The 12,148-nt window shown below is 40.7% G+C and overlaps 1 protein-coding gene across 1 annotated transcript in view; it reads left to right on the forward strand.

Moving 5' to 3' along the window:
- The window catches only part of zcchc7 (zinc finger, CCHC domain containing 7), a 51,767-nt gene extending 39,619 nt beyond the window's left edge, over positions 1-12,148 (forward strand). Inside the window, exons 8-10 of the mRNA XM_082536210.1 lie at positions 7,349-7,444; positions 8,633-8,750; positions 10,220-12,148. Of these exons, the coding sequence (XP_082392336.1) occupies positions 7,349-7,444; positions 8,633-8,750; positions 10,220-10,833 (828 nt within the window). The 3' untranslated portion in view covers positions 10,834-12,148. The remainder of the gene's footprint in view (positions 1-7,348; positions 7,445-8,632; positions 8,751-10,219) is intronic.

Below are 12,148 nucleotides of genomic sequence, written 5' to 3' on the forward strand. Positions count from 1 at the left end.
AATCCCTCCGCTGTTGTGTAAAATAGACCTCAGTAGTGGTCGGATGTTTTGGCTGGTTTCTGTGGGGTTTATGACTTTGGTTTATATGACCGTTTAGAAATAAATATATTTACTGGATATTTAGAGGTAAATGGTAGATAATGTGTGTAATCTGATTTTTAATGGACAGAAAAGAAACATGGCTGCACTTTAGCTGTTATTCTGGTTTGAATTTATAAACATTTGTATTATTTCAGTGCAATATCATAAATGTTTTATTGCAGTAATATTAAATACAATGAAGACTGATCAAATCCTGGTGTTATTTTACAGTTAACACATTTAGATATTGTATTTGATTTTTTACGGAATTAAATTGCTGTCTGCGTTCACACAATTATTAAGTGGTATTGTTTGCTGACCTCTCTCTGTGATTGGCACACCATCTTCACCTTCATAAAAGTAAATGTTTTAGTGCTCTGAGTGTCCAAATGAGACAGATTAAGCAAAAGCATTAAGAGAAGATTGTCCTGATGCCCACACCAGCTGCGTTAAAGACAAATGAACAACTCTGATTGTATTCCTCCTATCGAAGTCCTACTTCTGCGCTGAGATCAGCCTTGGGCTTTTCTGTACACTGTGTGAAGATAGAGCGCCATTCAGTGGTCAAACAGGCAACTGCACTCCCATACGGATGCAGGGGAGGGATTTTAAGCCAGATCTTTTCAGGAGGTTTTTTTAACATCAAAAGTATTTTTACCCAGCATAACAGAACATGAATGGACTTGTGTGTTTAATTTCACAAGTAGTCTACACACATTAAACATCTCTGAACCCACCCGCCCCTCTTTCCCACCAAACAAGAAATGAAACCAACAAATACAACATGAAACACACAAACAAAAAATGATGTTGCCTTGGAGGATCAGAGGTAAACTGATTTTTTTTTTTTTTTTTTTTTTGGGGGGGGGGGAAGCCAACACTCAACCAACCAACAGAATAAATATTCAGGGGGACGGCACAGACAATGGCGGAAGCATAAATGTTACCACGAGGCAGTACATGGATATGGGAACAGAAAAGAAGGCAGAAGAGCTTAAAAATCAGACACTTAGGAAACAGTAAGACATTATATGAAAGTTACAGCATACTCAGCCAAAGGTGCTGCTGTTAAAAGTCTAATTAAACCAGTGTAGGCTGTAAGTTTGCATAGAGAAATGGTTTTATATGAATGAACACTTAACTGTCACTCAGACAAAACTTAATTAAAATCGCACTCTTTCCCGCAGTAATAATATACCAACATTAAGTCTTCTCACAGGTTTAAGTTTGATCTTTATTCCACTTTTTGTTCTGTCCTTTCTTCTGTTTGGCTGACCGCTCTTTTTTTTTTTCTTACAAGAATGTCCTCAATTCAAAGTGTGCTCTGTAAAAATCCTTTAAATCCACATCTATTCAGTGAGCTGTTTTTGCTGTCTCATCATTGTACAGTACAGACTGTCCAGTCTTCTCACCTCGCCATGTCAAAAGGCCCTCAACTCTTTATTCTCCCTCAGACTGAAGCGCTAACAGCACCGGAGGAAGGGGAAGGTGTTTGTGAAAGGAAATGGCTTTTGTGTGTCTTCAGTAGTCAGACGGATAGCACAGTTCATAAAGCAGCACAGGGCACCTTATAACAATCTAACTTCAGATGATTTATTTTAATTTCAGTTTCTCACGTCATCAGCATATTGTCATTTATAATAATCAGTTGTTTCGATTGTTTCAGTCATTATTAAGGAATCATGTTAGAATTTATTGGTACGGGCTTTTTAAGAGTCCCAGTTTCTGTTTTATGTCATGTTAAACTGATTATATTTGAATCGCATGTTGGTGATCAAAGAAACAAGTATTTTAAAAACAAGATCCTATACGCGGATTTTTCTAAAATCATCAGATTTCTGGAAGGAAAAAGACAAATTAATTATTAAGCAACATTTAGTTGTATGACAAATCATCACCTTGTACCAAACTTGCAAGAACAAAGAGTGTTTAAACCTCAATGGCATTATGTTGTTTGTTATTACACTGTTATTACATTGTCACTTAAATTTTTACATAATTGATTGAAATTTATATATATATATATATATATATATATATATATATATATATATATAAAAATAAATAAATTTAGATTAACAACGCTGAAAGCAACAACCCTTTCAGGAACCAAATCCATATGTACCAGCCACTACGAAGACTAATATCATTTTTATAAATATTTAAATTGAAATAACTTCATCAAATATGTGAAGAACTGTATTTGGTTGTTTGAAGCCAAATTTTGATCAAATTTATTTAGTAAAACTGCATTTTTTTTAGTTCATTCCCTCATGGCGACATTATGCAGACAAACTAGTTCTGCTTGTTTGGGGTTTTTAGGTGCTTCCCTTCCCAAAATACTTTGTTCAAACTACAAACAAAGGCTTAGAGGTCCTCATCAAAGCTTGCACACACTTTGCTATCCTCAGTAAGAAGACCAGGGACTCTGTATTTTGGAGTTTATTAGTATTTGGTAAAAGTGTCTTTAGATAATCTACTGGATGCACATGCAGGACCATAGGAATGTAAACAAATGCACATGTTCACGCACACACTCACACACAGGTGCAGTGTTATCAGAGGTCTTGCAGGCTTGCAGGTCATTGTGAATTTCCGCTTAGCTGGATGGTGTCGATTTGTGTGTGTGTGTGTGTGTGTGTGTGTGTGTGTGTGTGTGTGTGTGTGTGTGTGTGTGTAGCTGGCTGAGAATGTAAAATTAGGATTTGAAATACTGACCAGAGCATAAAAGACGCGGTCCATCTGTATGTAGTATATCTAAATCCGTGTCTCTCATGTCCATACGTGTTGTCTATGGGTCCTATATTTAATGAAAACACAGCCTCACGCTGGCCACAGCAGAAAAGAAGCCTCTCCACTCAGCAGTGAGCACTAAGAAAAGAAATCGTACAACTTGGTTTTGAATAGATTAGCTTGTATCCCCTGTTCCGCCTTCCACGGTGTGACCAGATTACCGCCACTTGCTGCCCCTAAAGGGGGGTTTTCTCCAGAGGTGGCAACCCACCGCCTCCCAGCTCTGCATCACATTATCGTTACATTCCAGGAGCATTTTTTTTTCCTCTCTAAAGAAAAAAAAAATCCAGACTCGTACTGATTGTCTACAAACTGATTGACCAACTGACAGGAAGAGATAGGAAGAGCCTCTGGGAATTGCACTGTGTGAGTGTGAGTCCTCACCGGGTGCGGGGTTAGGGTTTCGGTCTTTGTGAACTGGGAGACACAAAGAGGGCAGGAATCACATCTGGTTATTTGGAGGATCCACTTCCTCTTCCTCATTCATGGCCTACCTAACTGCAAACATGCCCACCTCCACCTTCAGCAGTCTCCTTAAGCAGATGGATTTTTGTCATTCCTGTTGATGAGTGACAGTAAACACGGTTTATATGCTTTTTTTTTTTTAATTATTCCATAACAAAAGGAGGATTAATGGTTAGGTCTGCAGTTCATTCAATGCATCCTGTCTGGGAAGATGTACACCTTACAGCCATTTCATCTCTCTGATTCACAACAGTCTAATTAATCCTCCCTGTTAACCTAATATGTACATAGTGGTATGTTGCACACACACACACACACACACACACACACACACACACACACACACACACACACACACACACACACACACACACACCACAAGGCTCTGTTTGTTTTGGTATGAGCCCAGTAGTCTTGTGTTGTGAGGCTGCTCTCTATGATAAAGCATGCAGAGTTGGTCCCCTGTGGGTCCAGTAACATATGCAAACGTCTCCCTATTGCTGCAATAACATATGCAAAACAGCGCTGCTGGCCCCGGCCCCTATGCTCCCACCACCCGTTACTGTTCAGATCCCGCCCCCCTCTCCTCTTACACACACACAAGCCTGTTTGCTTCTCGGATTTTGTTTGATAACTGTGTGTGTGTCTCAGTGTGTGTGTGTGTGTGTGTGTGTGTGTGTGTGTTCCTTCAGATTTTAGTCTGTAACAGTCTGAGCTTTGTGTTGGCCGAAGGATTATCACAGCTTTGCCACCAGCAGCTAAGGCAAGGAGCAGAGGCGAGCAGGGCTTAGAGAGACACGGTGTATGTGTTGGGACAACTGTGGGAAAACACATTTGTGTGTGTGACAGGGAGAGAGTGCTCATGTATCTGTGCGTGCATGCATGAGAGGCCACGGATGGTTGGTTGTCTATGTCCACACAGTGGAGCCCTCAGGACCTTCTCAAATACCCTCGTACAAACTAACACACACACAAAAACTAAACCAACGCGTCATTCCTCTTCCCAGTTTCAGTCCTTTTTTTATTTTTTAGGTCAGGCTGGCTTTATGCTTTATGTGTGTGATCAAAAGCTCTTTAGGTATCAAGGGAGTCTCTCCTGTTGTGTCTGATGCTGAAAGTCTCTTCTAATGCTTGTAAGCAAGTTTATGAAGAGACATGGACATTCTCAGGGTCTTTTGGGAAATGTTTAGGTAAAGCAGATATTTTTTGCTCATGTGCAGGGTTTGTTTGTGGTTCAATCCCTGTCTGCTCCAGTCTTCATGCCATTGTGTCCTTGGGCAAGACACTGAACCCCGAGTTGCTGTCTGTAAAATGACACTCGAGTGTAAATGTGTGTGATTGTTAGATAGAAAGCACTTAGCTGCAAAAAAAGCTTGTGCAAATGTGGTATGTTGTATAAAGCACTTTGAGTGCTTGGATGGAGTAGAAAATGCACTATATAAGAACCAGTGTATTTTCTATTTAAAAACAAAAAGATGATTTCCTGCAGTATGTGCCTATTTACCTAGAGCACTGGGTCACTCTAACTTTTTTGACTGCTAAAAAATATAAAAGGAAGAAAAAAAATCACTCTGTAGGTGAACGAAAATGCATAAATACTGAAACAATCAGACTTTGCATCGGCAAAGATACCATTTTCTAATTAAATCTTTTCAAATTAGCTACATAGTTTCTTTTCTTTTTTTGAGGTTGCATGAAATACCTTACTGTGAGTAATGATCACTGTGCATCACAGCCAACGGTCCCAATCTTTAATTCAGGTGTTTTCAGTCCCATTACCACAGGTGTATAAAATCAAGCACCTAGCTGTGCAATCAGCCTTTATAAACACTTTTTTAAGAATGAGTCTTTCTAAAGAGCTCACTGACTTTGCGTTTTGTCCTGTGATTGGATGCCACCACTGCAGCAGGTTAGTCTGTTACATTCATTCCCTCCTACATGTTTCCCAATTAGCTATAAGTCATATTTTTGAAAGTGTTTAGGAATCTCTGAAATGATCTGGCCGAACATGTAAAGTTACAGAGCAGTATCAGCAAGTGCCGAGGCGAATAGTGTGTAAAAGTCTAAATGTCCTCTGGTGTTAACATCAGCACAAAAACTGTGTTCCGACAGCTTCATGTGTTACCACGACTGAGCAACTCCTGTAGGTGACATGTGCAGGTGGTACATGTGCTTTTGTCCATGTAGTGTAGCATCCACTGATGACCACCACAGCCAGCTGTGTTATTCAGGTTTTGATGGAGGTATAATTTTTTTGTTTTTTGTTTTTTATTGAAATACTTATCTTAACCCACCAACTGACAAACATTAGCAGTGCTAGCATATAATGGCTTCCCCTTATCTAAATAATTATTTTAGCTCTTTATTCAGTCCTGTTCATTATTGGTGATTATTCCACTCAATGTTGGTACATGGCATTAATACGAAGCGAGTAGACTCTCCATAGACATAATCTGTGTAACTCAAGTTAATGCCCTTCACTCGCTATGAGTGATCCAGAACTGAACACATACCGACCAACAAGGAAAACATGTTGTTTTGCATAGCCATTGATGTTGACTCCAGTTTCCCACTCGGTTTAGACTTCAGTGGAAATGTTCCTGCTGCAAGTTTATACTAAAATTATGTGTCATATTAGCTGTCGCTGCACAGCCATAGCTGTCACTCCTCACTAAACCATTTAAAAAAAATTTAGAAAGGCACCAAGCTGCGGTGATCCCTTAGGGCCTCACTCTGTTTAGATGCCCGTGATAGGCAGTGTGAGATCAGAACAAGGAGAGGAAATGAGTGAGGGATAAACGTTCATCCCGTTAATTAATATCGGATGAGGCAGAGAACTCCTCGCATGCACACGCACATTCACACCAGGTATTCACACAACTATCACAGGTTGGTGTGAGAATAAGAGGGGGATTTCGTTTCTCTCTCTCTCTTTTTTTTTCTCCGATGTCTCTCGTGCTTTCATTCATTCTGTGATCAGAGTATGTGGAGATAACGGAAGCCCAAGGTCAGGGAGAGGGAGAGACAGAGGGAGGCCTACAGCCAATTTACATGAAAGATGAATGGAAAGAGGGGCAGGAAGGGTGGAGGTCGGGTGGGGGGCTCGAGACAGGGGCTGTGATCTCCTTGGGGTGCACATGTGTATGTGTGTGTGTGTGTGAGAGAGAGTTTGTGCTTGCGAGAGGTCTGTGATCTCCTGGCCTTTGTGATGGAGATGGGCCCGGCAGGCCTGACCCGATAATGACGCGACGCTCTAATAGCATTCATCCTTTCTGCCGCAAAACTACTCAAGCGGAAAAGAGAGGGAGAGAGAGGGGAAAAGTGTGAGGTGTAGATGTGGGTTTGCAGGGGTGTGTACGGAGGAGAGGGTGAAGCGGGAGGGGATGGGGAGGTTACCTAAGCTATGTTTAAGAAATGACGTGGGGCGCAAATCATTTGTAATCTCGGAATCAGGGATGAGAGAGAGGGAGGGGGCAATTTCTGCGCAGTTTTGTGGTTGTGTGTTTTGGAGAATAGCATTAGGGGTGTGTGTGTGTGTGTGTGTGTGTGTGTGTGTGTGTAAGTGTAACATTACCAGTAAATGCACTCTGCCTGTGTCTCCTCTCTCTCTCTTTATCAGTGTATATTAGCTGTGGGCGCTGGAGCATGGAAGGCTTTCAGAACACTGGCCCATAGGGGACGGGACCCCATGTCCAACAAACACTCACACACACACACAGTCTGACGCACACAAACACAAACACACACAGTTACTTATCATACAGGGTCATTACAGGCCTCTAACTATACCTCGGAAATCAGTGGTTTATATCAGCGCCCCATATTCTCTGTACAATACACTGCAGTCCGCTTCATTGAGAGCATGGGAATGATGGCAGAGGAGAGGGAGAATGAGACAGAAATGGGAGGTTAAGCCACCGTTTTATTGTGTCCATCGTGTTTATCGGGGGGGATCCGATTGTGGTTTTTATTTAAAAATATATTTTTGATTTTTTTTTTTTTTTAACAGACTAAGCATGGCCCTCCTGTGAAGCAGCAACCAAAGCGCAGCAGACACTCTCATGCCTACTGCTACAACTGCTCACAGAAGGGACACTTTGGCCATGTAAGTAACCCTCACTGTCTTTCTTTAGTCTACGCTGAATTGTCTGTTATATTACATGTGTAGGTATTTGCCATTTTGTATACACCAAAAGAATAAAGGCCAAAGTGGAAGCAGATTCTTTAAAACAAAAAGAAACAATATTTTCTTTAAGGGATATATTTAATTGTAAGTACTTTTATTATTTGATTAAATAATTCTTTACTACTACTGTTAGGTCCAGTACTGCCTGACTGAGAAAAGTCACAAAATGATCTCATAATTTCAGTTTACGCAGCAGTTTGAGTCAGCAAGTTGAAATTTTGAACTAATAGCTTAAAACTTCAGCTTGGCTCTTGACTGGCAATTTTTATTTTTTTTGTGTGTGTTTTTTCCATTGTAGAAACAAGCTTCCATGACCCATTTGAACCAGGAACAACCCTGAAATTCTTCCAGCTTCTATGTTAAATAAAAATAAATAAATTCTAAGAGTTCTCATTATTTGTATTCTAAAATTTCATAAACGCTAAGCTAAAATATCAAATCATCAATAGCTTGCTGCAAAGTCGTCACGTGAAGTTAAAGATATAAATTTTTTGCAGCTTAGTTATGTTGAGAGGTTAATTTATACTTAACTCATTCACTGCCATTGACGTCTATAGACGTCAATGGCAGTCAACGTAAATTGAACTGAAGCCCACCAGCAGTAAAAGTAGACCTGCAAGGAGGTGCAGGGTTTGCGCACGTAAGGGATTGCGCAGTGAGACAAAAATGTGGTGCAAGTGGTGGTGCAAGTCTTGTTGTGTTTCACTGCCAGCCATTTTCAAACGGCTGGCAGTGAAACACAACAAGAGTTAAAAGGCTATGCCAGCTTTATTACGAGGCTCAAATAGCAGCTTCATACAGATGTTTCTGGTCAAAATGGACTTTTTTGACAGCGGATAAGGAAACAAACACACAGACAGAGATTATTGTAGTAAGATATAACCTCCTACAGGTTTTTGTAATCAACAGCGTATTTCACATCCAACGTCTTCGGGTTTACTCATCAGGTTCCGCATGCGCAGAGTTGTTTTTTCTACAGATTCTAAAAGTAACATAATCAGCGGGATTTCTGTAGGATTGGATTTGACCTCATGTGCTGCGTTTTTATTATGTCATTTTAAATATATTGCAGGCCTTTTAATTCTGTGTCTTGTGTGTTTTCCACAGGCATGTATAAGACAGAGGATGTTCAGTGGAGTGCATCCCACAACCTCATTGATTAACCACTATGACACTGTGGAAGAGATAAGCCGCAGACAACACAGGATAAAGATCAGGGCTAAAGGTAAATCACATAAAGAAATAGGCCAGTAAATATCTATCCTTTTTATGGCTGCAGCTATTATTCATTTTTAGGCCAACGCCTCTTAGTAGCGTGTCTTGGTCTAGGCGCAGTACTAAGCTTTCCTCCATGGGCTAAAATCCTTGGGCTATATGCTTAAAAGCCTGGTCTGTGCCAGGACACCAACTAATTTAAATAAACTCTACCAATTCTGCCAAGAAGAGCGGGCAAGTGTGCAGCCGGAATTATACCAGAAGCTTGCTGATGGCCACCAAAAGCATCTGAATGAAATTCAAAATTGTGCACTCGCTTCTTGTTTTTGTTTTTTAAGTCATTAAATGGTAAATGCCCTGTATTTGTATAGCGCTTTACTAGTCCCTAAGGACTCCAAAGCACTTCACACTACATTCAGTCATCCACCCATTCACACATGCATTCACACACGCATTCACACACTGGTGATGGCAGCTACATTGTAGCCACAGCCACCCTGGGGCGCACTGACAGAGGCGAGGCTGCCGGACACTGGCGCCACTGGACCCTCTGACCACCACCAGTAGGCAACGGGTGAAGTGTCTTGCCCAAGGACACAACGACCGAGACTGTCCGAGCCAGGGCTCGAACCGGCAACCTTCCGATTACAAGACAAACTGCCAACATTTGAGCCACGATCGCCCCACAGCATTAGTGACCTATGCTGTGCAATCATTCCCCCCTGAAAAAAGAACTGTTCAAAGCAATATATTAAAAGCTGTTCAGCGTGTGAACCGTAGTGTTGCACAGTTGCATATGAGAAAACCGTGTTTGGAAAAAAACTAAACACAACATATCAGCAGAAACACCTCACACCATCTGTTAAGCACGTTGGTGGAGGCGTGAAAAATTGTGCTTGTTTTGCATCCACTGCAGTCTACTGTGAACTCCTCTGTATACCAAAGTATTGTAGAGGCTTGGCTGAAAACAGAACAGTGATTAAAGCACAGCAGGAAAATGAAGAGAATCAAGGTGATGCAGTGACTGAGTCAAAGTCCAAACCTCAGCCTGTGCCCGTGCTCAGCAATGATTTGGCGAAGAGAACTGTGCACAAACAAGTGCCTGCAGACTGAAGCAACATTGTAAAGAAGAGGCGGGGGGGAAATTCCTCCACAATCATGTCAGATACTGACAAAGTCGTGCAAAAAAATTACTTTTGTCAACTTTTTGCTCCTAAAAATTGTTTCATAACCTATTCGGTCCTTGGGAGTACTTAGCTCTTCAGACTCTGCTTCAGCATTTTGGCGTCGCTTTGTTAAACAGATATTAGTCATGTGAGGTTGTAGTTAAATGCTGTTAAGGACCAAATTAATATTTTATGTCTTGGCACATAAGAGTTTTTATCCATCTGACTTTGTTTTTTCAATCATAAGAGAAAAAGATGAAAATCATCTAATCAAATCAGATCCAATTAATTATTTTTGTTTTTCTTTCCCCAGAACTGAAGAAAAATGGCGGTTTTCAATCTTTTTCTGAGGCCCTTCTCACACCAGGACCCCCAAAGAAGAAACAGAAGATCAGCTTTCATAAAACCAACCACCAGTCCTACCATACCCCTCGGCATACTCCTAACAACCACAATCCCAGGCCCAGCCATTTATTTTTTAATAATAATGACTTAAGTGCTGCAACACCCAAAACAAAAAAGTTTAATAAGTACAAACAACAGGAAAGCATAGGCAATGTTAAACCATGGAAACCTAAGAGACCTGTGCCCACCTCGAGAAACCCGCTGCCAGCCACTAAACCAATTTTCGATGAAGCAGAAGACTTTCCCAGAGGGGGAGGGATGGGAGAGAAGAGGAAGAAGAGGAGAAAGAAGAAGAAAGTGAACCATGTCCCTTCAGCACAGCCAGGGGGACACACAGAGAAAAGATCTAATCCTCTCTTTGGCTCTGTTGGAGGAAAGGTGCATGGGCCTAAAGCAAAGCAAGAGAAGAGAAAAAAGAGGAAAAATCAAGCCCCCGCGACTGCTGACAAAAAAACTGGTGCGCAGATGTACCCTGCAGACGATAATCTGTTCTTCATTAAACAAAGAAAGGGCAGAAGATAGCATCTGTTTGTGTGAGGTTTCAATGTCAAAGTCTGTCAGGGCTCTGATCTCTAAAAGCAAAAGTTAAGACCGTGACTTTTAGGGGCGTGTCGCACGTTTCGTTAACTCAGGTCTCGACATAAATACCTGAAATTATTGTGGCTTTAAGGGCCTTCATGGGACCTTTTCACAAAATATTTTAACAACAGTCAAGAGTTAGGTGATGTGTATGATTTTTGGAAATATTAAAAGATGCTTCATTTAGTTGCTTCACCTCCAGGGTCCTGATTTTGTTCACAGTGGCTCGAAGTCACATTGTGATGCTTGAACAGAGCAGCATCTTTAATCTTGTTAATAACAGCTTAAAACGAGTCAGAACGCTGAAGCTGTTTATTTACTTTCCCCATGTGGTCAGTGTGAGAATACAGCTGTCCCCAGATTTAAACAGGAAGTGGCCCTTATGTTTGGAAATTGACTATGTATAAACAGCAGTTCACAATTTAGTTAGTCCAGTAAGTCACAGTTCTGTGGATTTTTAATGAAAAAGGATCATGGCCTGAAAGGAATCTGGATAATATTTGCGTAAAACCAAAAAGGTTTACTAAAACAGTTTCAGGAGTAATGGTGACTTAAAATTTATTTCTTCCCATTGGTTCCATCGTGTTGCAAAAGTCTCATTTTAAAAAAAGAAAATTAAAAATATTTGCAAGTTCAATAAGCTGATTTCCCTGTGCTTCTGCTTTGAAAGTAGTTTTTTAATGTTGCTGCTGCTCTTGGAACCAGAAGCCAGTGTATATTTAAACACGTGTTTGTGACTAATTTCATTTTCAATTTTAACTGAAGGGTAAACTGCTGCTCTTTTCTGTAACCAACCCATGCGCTTGTAATTTTTCTGTATTTATGAGCACTAATGCATCTGTTACGTACAGACTAATAGAGCAGTGATGAAAAATCAGCAGACGCCTATTTAACCGTGATCCTCTGTCATTTGATGTTGGAGAACTCTGTCAAACCTGAAAAAGATCGCTTCAGTCAGAACACAAGTATTTCTTGTATTTATTGAAGGTGATCACTTTCAGGAATGTTTTCTTGTAAGCGGACAAGTGGACTCAAACCACTGGTCCCAGATAACATGCATCACTAACATGTGGCCCCAACAGTGTTGATCATTTAAAATCAGTTGTATGCGTTCTTATTTGTTATTGTCGTAGCTAAATGAAACCCTGAAATAGGAAATCGTGTGAAGTGATCCCTTTGTAATATGACCACTGGTTATTCAAAGTGTCTGAGGAAAAATAAAACTTGAATCTCTTCTGTGATTGAGGAAGAAAGCTTG

The sequence above is a fragment of the Aulonocara stuartgranti genome (assembly GCF_965226115.1).
Source record: "Aulonocara stuartgranti genome assembly, chromosome: 6".
In the NCBI taxonomy this organism is placed as follows: domain Eukaryota; kingdom Metazoa; phylum Chordata; class Actinopteri; order Cichliformes; family Cichlidae; genus Aulonocara; species Aulonocara stuartgranti.